This window comes from Larimichthys crocea, chromosome XV (assembly GCF_000972845.2).
Source record: "Larimichthys crocea isolate SSNF chromosome XV, L_crocea_2.0, whole genome shotgun sequence".
NCBI classification, from domain to species: Eukaryota; Metazoa; Chordata; class Actinopteri; family Sciaenidae; genus Larimichthys; species Larimichthys crocea.
Genome location: NC_040025.1, coordinates 9,922,279 through 9,932,371, shown reverse-complemented (window position 1 = coordinate 9,932,371; position 10,093 = coordinate 9,922,279). Strand labels below are relative to the sequence as shown.

The 10,093-nt window shown below is 40.1% G+C and overlaps 1 protein-coding gene across 1 annotated transcript; it reads right to left on the bottom strand.

The window, feature by feature from the left end:
- Nucleotides 1-55: 55 nt before the first annotated feature.
- Nucleotides 56-4,683, bottom strand: LOC104919921 (transmembrane protein 198). The gene is made up of 5 exons (XM_010732049.3): nucleotides 4,509-4,683; nucleotides 2,909-3,220; nucleotides 911-1,486; nucleotides 656-783; nucleotides 56-568 (listed from the first exon to the last, which is right to left on the bottom strand). Exons 2-5 carry the CDS (start codon nucleotides 3,060-3,062, stop codon nucleotides 419-421), a joined length of 1,008 nt encoding a protein of 335 aa, XP_010730351.2. The 5' UTR covers nucleotides 3,063-3,220; nucleotides 4,509-4,683; the 3' UTR covers nucleotides 56-418.
- Nucleotides 4,684-10,093: the final 5,410 nt, after the last annotated feature.

The following is a 10,093-nucleotide window of genomic DNA, read 5'->3' as shown; positions in this document are numbered from 1 at the left end:
ATTCATATGAGACAAAAAACCCTAAAACAGTATCAACAAAGCTGTTATATTCCTGTTAAATCCAATAAAGGTTTATTAGTTCATTGTCCAACATTTTCCCACATGTTTGTGTTCATTAAGTTCATTGCATAACGGTATGAATTCATTGTTTACCTCAAATGAACGATGATCTAGACACGTGGTGAATATGTGAAACAAAACACAAAGTCTCTGTGAGATAAACTGATGATCGGCAGTCTGATGACTGCGTATGTCGTGTTATTAAGTGCTGTCATCATTTGGAGGAATGTGTGCATGTTGACCATTATATGACAAAGCCAGTTAAACTGGATTCACACCAGCAATCCAAATGGTTAAAGTGTTCGTGGAAGTAGTGAACATTTCAAAGGAATGTTTGATTATCAGCGTGATTGATATTTCAGACTGTAAAGAGAGGAGAGGAAGCAGTCAGAGGCACCATGGAGCCCGTCTCAAAGTCAAAGTCAATCAGAGTGTGTGTGATGGTGCTGACGCTGGTGGTGGACGAGCCTGTTCCCATCTGGCGCTCCTGAAGGCTCTGGAGGTAACTCTGAAAGGGAAACAGGAAGAAGACAAGCAAATCATACATGAGGCTGTTTCTCATTTAAAACATTTATTGTGAAAATGAAGCACTGACCGGTGCCAGGACGTCCCCAGCGTAGCGTTTCAGTGGTGGAGGCCTGCGACAACGATGCCTCTGCGGTCTTCTTCTTGACTCAGTATATCTGTGTTTCTTGGCATGTTTCTTCTGTTTATTGTGCTCAGCTGGAAAGCATTAAAAAAATAAATGAAATCGAGAGTATACACCATGATAGATCCATCTTTAACCATCATATTAACATGAAAACAGAAGTTTGAACTCATCAGTAGGTGCAGATTGAATTAAACTCACCTTCGCTGTGTGATACACCTTTGGCAGTAAACCTCCATTGCACCAGCACACCTATCAGACTCAAAACTGGCCATATCCCAGTGATTGCCCAGTTAAACCAGCAGAGTGGACGTGGGGCAACTTGACAGAGCAGATCATACACCTGATCTGGCAGCATAAATGTCCCCAGCAGGTAATCCACACACAGCATCACTGTGGCTGCTCCAAACACAGATGTGTAGATGATGGTAAACAGTTTCTGCCACTGAAGTGTGAAGACAGCAGTGACAATGCTGGCAGCCAGCACGGCGCCGAGAGGCACCCACACCGGAGTAAGGCTGTGAAACTGTCCGATAATCGCCAGGATGGCGAGGGAGAGCAGGCTGCCAAGCTGTAGGCCGCTGAGGAGGAGTCCCATAGTGGACACCAGCATGGTCATGAGCCCGCAGAGCACACCCACGCCCAGGCCGATCCCTGCTTTTGTCTCTGTTCCCAACCGGACGTCCAACGAAGGCTCCTTATGGTACAACAGGAGTACGGCTGCTGAGCTGAACATGAAGCCAGAGAAGAACATGGCCATCTTGAAGCAGCGGTATCCTGAAAAGTCAAAGTCAGACTTCATTTATCGAATTTCTTTTATGATTTCTTTCAAAACTCTGAGTTTGAAAAACTAAACTGATTTTTAAACACAAAATACTGTCCTCACACACAAAGTGTGAAACACCATCACATGCTCAGCTCTCAAAATAAACCATATTGAAGCTACTTATTGGAAGGCAGACCAGTTTATCAGTGCAATGTGTTTTCAAGCAATTAACACTTAGGTAATAATAAAGTAACATAATCGCCAACTGCATGCTAGTTCAGTTAGTCAATTTTGGTATGCAGCAGATTACAGGTAGAGTTTGAGGTCTAGACTCCGACCTCATCACTCCCAGCAGAATACGTAAAAACAGAGATATTGATAATCAAATATCTTAAATCCCTCTGGAGTCTGCAGGTGGGAGGTGGAGCTGGAGAACAGGCGTGATATAGGCCCGCCAAATTGGGTGGGTGTGTTTGTATTGGATGATTGTGTGGAGGAGTGTGAAGCGCGTCATGTATATGCAGTGCGGATGAGTTGTTGTTTTTAATGTCATGCTTGCCAGCATTGCTGCATTTTAAAAAACATGTATCAGAAACTAAAGGGATAAAATACGGCCTTCTTTTATTTTGGATTACATGTTCGCTTACAGGCCGGTTGAATAGATTCTGGATGTCGTCACAGGCTGAGGAACAGATGCATGCTGCAGCACTTTCACACTTAAATCTCAAATCTCATAAAACTGATGGGTCACACATTTCTGAAAAAAGTGAATTTGTTCCAGTGTTCGTCCTCCAACATCTGTGATTTTTAATGTGAGTAACCTCAATAATCAGAAACACTGACAAACTGTTTCTCTTTAAATGATTCACAGAGTTCCTCACAGGCGACGCTAACGCAGACTTTGACAGTGTGTGTGTGTGTGTTTGCATAATGTCACATGTTTTAGGTCCATAGGTCACACTGCTGCCTGATCACACTCACAGTTTGTGTGTATTGGGGTTTGTGTCCACATCTTTCTCTCAGCGAAAACAGAAACAGAAATAAAGCTTTAAATGTTTTAAACTCAACATGCAGCCCTGCAAACTGCTTTAACCCGGAGAAAACTCACACGAGTTTGTGTCAGGTTTAACACGGTGAAACAAATGAGATGTCAGACAGCGCAACAGGTGGTGCTTCATTAATGCTGCCTGTCTCAAATTCAGACGCAAGACTATCCATCTGCCTCCCTCCAAGCTTTTGTGCTCATCCACCCTAAACCCCTGGCAGCTTTCCGACACCTGCCACTGTGAGTTTGAGCCCGTCAGGTGAGCTAATGAAACATTTAGAGTATGAAAACACCGACAGGAGGAGCATGTTGACTTTAAGTTCACTGTCACCTCTTTAATCTGCACACACTCACATTTAACATCACCTCTAGCGTCATATATACGTACCGAAAAAGCAGTAGATGAGGCCGAATGAGAAGCAGACGGAGCAGACGATAGATGGGATGACTTCATACTTGATATTAATCTCAGGCGTGCATATGTCCACCTCAGCTAAGCCAGCTCCTGGCTCCTCTGTAACATAGAGTGAAGTGACTGCCATCTTGCAGGATTATTACTTCTTTTGCTGTGTGGTTGTTCTGGATGTGAAACCGCTTTGTTCATTGAAGGGGGGTAACCAGAACATCCTGCATGCAGGGTCCAGGGAAAGAGGAAGCTCCTGCACGAAGAACTTGTACTGAACTGTTTCCTGTTATGCACCTGCAGAAAGAGGAGAGTGTTTTTATCCAACATGGCAACATAAATCTTGTTTTTCCCCTCCTCCTGGCTGCTAACTTTAAACTTAATTCAATTATTATTCATCATTAATCACTGAGTCTTATCAACATCCTGAAGTAATATCACTTTAATTCCATTTGAGACGTCGTCATTTGTCCAGATGTTTTTATTTAAGTGGATATATGAGAGGATATGCCTCAGAGTGCAAATCCCAGTTCAGGATGCAGGGAAGGAAACTGGGGATCCCCTCTGAGCTCAACGTCTGTTTTTCCTGGTTCCTTTTGTTCAAGAACAGGATGCAGGAGAGGAAATGACCTGGTGGCTCGATGCCGTCGTCATACGGGCTTATTGTTCCGAGCATGGTTTGGCATTCTGTTTACTGAATATTATAACAAAAACAAACAGCTTTACACAGCTTAAACAAGATATTCTGACGCCCAACAAAGACTCTGATTAAGTAAAAACAGCAAGACGACAATGTAGAAATACTCTGATACAAGTAAAGAAGTATTGGCATCAAAATATACTTGTATTTAAATATAAATATGAATAGCTGTTATGCAGACTGGCCCAGGATAGTGTATATAACTGATTATAATTATTGATGCATCATTTTAATGTTGCAGATAGTTAGGAAATAAATGTAGTTGTAAAGTAAAAGACACAATATTTTAGTATTAAGTTTTAAGTGTAAAGTAGAAACACCTCAAAATGTACTACAAGTAGACTCCTTAAGTAAAAGTACTTAGTTACTTTGCACCACTGGTTATAAACTGAAATAAATCAATATATATATCATTTATCTTTAACTCAAGGAGGCTAAATATCTAACTGTGTAAAGACACGCACCGTGTTTACTCACTCCTCTTATATTGGCACAGAGTACGGCACTCTGTCTACAGTGTGTGTTACCGTGAAGACCTTATAAGCTGTTCAGCAAATAGGATTAAAGGAGCTTTAGCAGGTGAGTGATCCTCCAGTCTGTTTATGTCCTCGTGAAGAGGTGAGTGTAAAACGCAGAAACACTTACACTTTCTAACAGGTCCCTGTAAAAAAATATCAGTTTAAAGCTCTGTGGAAGTTTAAAAGCTGCTGAAATAACTCCTTTTTTATTGGTTCGACGTGTTTCTGTGAAACTCCAAATCTTATTTCTGTAACTTTAACTTGCCAAAAGCGAGGGTGTCATCATCTACAAGATCAGTGATAAATATCAGCTATAAATCTGACAAATGAAAGCGTGAAATGAAGAGACAATATTTCTGTGGCCTACCTGGAACAAGGCATGTCTTCAGAGTAAAAGTATCTTCAGAGTGAGCTGTCAGGAGTTTGTCAGCAGTCTGTTTGGTTCCCTCTATGAACTGTGTGTGAGGCTCGGTGTCCGACCTGTGCTCATATGAACAGCTGACGGCTGACTCTGAGAGGGAGACCATCTGCTGTCCAAGTCCAAGGCCGAGCCAGCTGAGGGCTCAGCTCTCACTACCCATGATCCTCCTGGAGCCTCTAGAGATCTCTGCATCATCACTTCAGAGTTTTATTTCACTCCACGTGGCACTTTTAATTGAGATTAAAGTCGGCTCGAGGTAAAGGGTTATTGTTTTGGACCCTTGTTTGACCCCTAAAGTGTTCTTCTTCTTTTCGTACTTTCCTCATTAAATTCCTTTGTTATTTGAGAAACCCAATAATAATAATAATACTTTATCATGCAACATGAACACAATTAGAAGAAAGTTACTTGCTACATTTGATTATAAATCTACATATAGTTTAATGTTTACCTTCTCAAGCTTGTTGTCCTAGCTGCATTTATGTCTATTTATGTCTGTCTGTGTATGTACACTGAGAGCAATGAAGGTTATTCTGATTCTGAAGAAAAATGGTTAAAACATATTTAGTTAAAAATCAAGTTATAAAGATATATATTCAGTTTAGAGTTAAGAGCAGGAATCCTTTGTCTAGCACTTGAAGTTGGCAGATTTAAAAAAACATTCAATATGACAACAGGTTGTGTGAATTATGTGAATCACATTTTCTTCTGTATTGTCTTTATTATAATGAGTTAAGAAGATCTGAACTAAAGTTCTCTGATGATGATAGAACAGAATGGTTGTTTAATTTTAATACTTTTAAGTGGTGCTGCATTTTTTTTCTCTGGCTCAAATAATGGTGTCTTGTTAGCCTGTTTGTGTCGTGGTGTTTCCACTTTTATTTTGAAATTCTCTGTCTTGGGTTACTTTACTTCCTGCCTTTGTGTTGATTATCTGTTCCAGCCTGATTAGTCTCACCTGTGTCTTGTCATCTTGTTTTCACTTGTGTATTTTATCTCTGTGTTCCTCGGTTTCACTGTATTATGTTCTTTATTTCTTTGTTTATTACTTTGTTTTTTTTGCCTGGACTCATCAGCTGCCTTTTTTGTTATTTCTGTGTTTACTACCTTTTACAGTAAAGTTTCCTTTTGTTCCCTCAACCTTCACGTCTTCATCTGGCTTCACTTCTTGAACTAAATGTGACAGTTTGGGCTGGACCAGACGCGATAATAAAAATGAGTGTAGATGGTCTGTGAAAAACAATAACTCAGCGGTGGGATGGGTTCAGAAGTAATCTTTAATAAGTAGAAATCAGGTCATGTTTGGTCTTACAGTTGCACTAAAGCGAGAAGCTTTCTTGTGAGTCACTTTTGCTCTATATGGACAGACGGTTAATTAATAATATCCACTAGGAGAGCAACACTAAATTATTCAGACAAACATTATGACACACTTGCCTAGAGTAACTTTTAGTTGTATTGTTTTCCCTTCACATGCTGTGACATCATCACACGAGTTTACAGTAAAGTTAACAGTCAGTCAGGAGGGAGATGCTCTGTGTAGTCTGCAGTTTATTAATATTTGAAGCAGTCAAGATAAACTCTTAATTATAAGACGCCGCACTGATATGAAACTGTAAGTCTCTGTATGCCGTAGTCTGGAGTGCAACAGCTTATGAGCGGATCCATACAGTACATGTGTTTTCATCAGAGCATGACGGCACAAACACCAAACGTCAGATTAATAATGACAGCAGAGAGTGTCACGACTACAGGGACACTGAGGTGCAATAAGGTTGAGACAGCCAGTGAAATGGAGCTGTCAGGCTGAATTAAGCTCCTCTTCTGAGAGGCATTATAAAAGACAGTACCGGTTTATAGGTCTTTCAGTCAAATGTGTTTTTCTATTGTTTGCTTCAGCAGATCGTGTTTTTTAAAAGTTGAGAGATCGGGTTAAAACTGACAAAAGTAATTTGTGAGAGATGATTTAATTTAGTTTTATTTTCAGCCATGTTAGGCTCGACTAGGGATGCCAGTCAGTCTCCCTCTTTGCTGAAATATCCATTCATCCATCCATTTTTGTCCGCTTATCCGGGGGTCGGGTCGCGTTGGCAGCAGGTTTAGCAGGGTGTCCAGACGTCCCTCTCCTCAGTTATGCAGTCCAGCTCCTCCTGGGGGATCCCAAGGCGTTTCCAGGACAGATGGGCCATAAAGTCCCTCCAGTGTGCTCTCAGTCAGGCCCGAGGTCTCCTGCCAGTTGGACATGCCCAACTGATCAGATGTCCAAACCACCAGCTCTGAGAGGGAACTTATTTCTTTTTCTTGTCTCTGATTCTGTTCGTAATATTCACGGACATGATCTCAAGAGGCAGTCTGGGTGAGGAGATTGTCCAGTTTGGGAACCTCAGAATTACATCTCTGCTTTTTGCAGATGATGTGGTTCTCCAGGCTTCATCAGACCACGACGATGAGATCAGCACCTCCAAGTCTGAGGCCATGGTGCTTTGCAGGAAAAGTGAGTTGCTGCCCCGAGCAAAGGAGTGAAGTACTATTTCAACAGCTTTTTTTAATTTATTGCCATGGCATTTTGTACAGGCATTCATGGTTCCCAGATTATGAACCCCACTGACATTGGTGACCCCCTTGACTTTTTCTCTGGCACCACCACGAGGTTGATATTTGTGATTTAAACTCGGAACTTTGTACATTCATGTCACCTAGAGGATGAATTTTGGTGATCTGTTCATTTTTCCCCTAGCACCATCATCAGATCACATTTCAATTTGTCCAATACTTCAATTTTTTACCAATTTGACCAAATACCTGCAAAACTAATGACATCCCAATCAGCCTCAGCTGTACTTTGTGCTCAGCATGCCAACACTAATCTAAGATGGTGATGGAACATCATCACTGTCATTGTGAGCCTCACAAGTCATACAATATATTCACTAACAAAAAAACGTTATAAAATTAGACAGGTTTATTGCATATTGTGGATGAAGGTGATCCTAGATGATGTACGGCAGGAGGGACGAGGGATTCAAGGATGGGAGGAGAAATCTGTGTTGTAGATGGATGGAGGAATTTGGAGAGTGACTGGTTTTAGGTGTGGAAATGGGAAGAGTTTTCCTGAGCCTGGTTATAAAACTGTATTTCATGTTTTGCAGCCAAGTGATTCTTATTTTTTTAATGAGCTGAAAATTAGTTTCAATCTGTCACTTTTCTAATAGAAAATCATTGATTAATGGAGATCAATCCCGAAATTGCTTCTGTTGTAATTTAATCTGCTTCTCTCTATCTCTATTCTCAGAAATCAGAAAATAATAAACATTTAGGTGGTGAGCGAAAAATCCTTCAGGAACACATGAAATATGAATTTACACTATCGACAGCTCTGTTGCTCTGTGAACTCAAAACACGGTTAATCGATCATAATTGATCACCTCTCTGTGTACAATCATTTATGACATTTCTGATTGCAGAGTGTGTAAGCATTGACCACGACTGATCATTTGTGTTCTTCACCTCATTGACTTAAAGTGGCATTGACTATGAATGTTTAAAATACATTTCTCTGGACGATTTATGTGTCTCACATAAAAAATGTCTGGCACTGTTTGTGTTGAGATGACTCTGCTTTAACATGTGATGTACTGTGCAGTGCCTAATGTCAAATGTATAAAAATAGACCTATCATCTGCCTGTTTATGACATAACTTTGTCAAAGCCTCAAAGTTAGTAACCCTGCAGGCTGCTGACCAAACCAACATTTCCTCTTTTGGCTCATCTTTGACATGAAATGAATCATTATGTGTTGTTCAATCAGCACTCTAAATGTTCCTTATTCTCCAAGTTTGTTTAAAATATATTCATGTCATGTGAAGTATTGTCAAATCTAAGATATTGTTCAAGGTAAATTGGGAAAGTGTAATACCACTGTGGTAAATATGGATATATGTCTTTGTTATGATTATATTACTTGCAACCAAAAACTTTGCAACAGTCAAACATCAACAAGGTCAACAACACAAGACACAGCAGCCAGTTAATATTACTGACTAGTCCAACAGCAGTCAGCCCAGCACCGGCTTCTTGCTCGCTCACTTTTCTCTTCTTAGTTTAATCTATCAACTCTTTTCTCCTCTGTCATTATGTCCAATTACATTGCCTGCCTAGCTCCAGTTCTGGCACGACACTGGCTCTACTCCCCAAGCGTTCGCCTCCACCCCAGGCCTAAAAACACAGACACTCTGGCTCACAAACTGAGCTGAGGTTCACACATTTAATAGGAAACACAACACAGATATTTAATTTGCAAGAATTACAACACATGATGCTGCATGATTAAACACAGCGTTTTTTTTCTCAGTGGTGGTGACACTATGAGTTCGATATATGGACAGTCAGGCTTCTACTAACACACATGAAGTATGCGTGATCACACTGTTACAAGATTGCCAATTTATTGGTCACAGAAATGATTATTCATACTCACACATGCAGACATGCAGTTACATAGAATTATGGAAACATATGCAGAATATACACTTCACAGGCTCCTTTATTATGTACTGTCTAATGTGATCCAATACAACAGCGCTGATGTAAGTTCTGTCTTTACATAGATAATAATGTCCAGGTTTGATTAATGTAATTATATTTCTATGATTAAAGTTCATGTTTGCGTCATCAAAGATGAATTATGGAATAAATTTAACTGGAAATTAAAAATGAGGTAGAACACATTTTTATTATTTGAAAACATGACAGACGTAGAATGAGTTTCTGACCATCCAAACATGTTTTGATCAATAAAGGTTCTCACACAGCTTCTTTAATACTTCAGTTTGTTTTTAAAGAGATGAAACATCTCAGGCAATAATGTTGACAAGGAACCAAACATGCACTGCGGCCTCAGACAGGTTCAAAGTACACCGATAACCACTAATCAATACCAAAATATTTACCATGGCTGTGGAGAGTAACGATCTGCTGATGATGCACATGTGCTTTATCATGACCCACGTTTAATTAGTACAATTCCTCACATGCCAAGATTACGTTACTCGATTTATGTTTGCTTTTACTTAATTGAATTTATATGAAGTAAGTTAGAAACATTCAGCTCAGAGCGGTGAAGGAAGAATTAATCTGATCTTTTTCTTACACATCAAAGTCTGTTTACAGGTCATTGTATCAGAGTCACGACTCGCTCTGCATCTGTATGCACACCTGCCCATCGTCTGCAATCAGCACACCTGTCGGCCAGCAACTCGTCCTACAAGCACAATGCACGGGCAGCCATTCCTCTCTGGATCATAGCTCCTCTCGTGGTTTGTGTTCGTGCCACGCTTCAAGCTCAGAAGCTAATTTATCCAATTTATTTATCAGTCTAGTCAATAATAAAACACTTTCTTACTTACTTAATTTCAAACTGAAGTCAAATTATCCTTTATGAGTTCCAATGGGAACAAGTCCATTGGGTAACTTGACTTTCTGCCTTCTTAAATTACAAATCTATGTAAAATAACAATTTTTTTAATTAAATG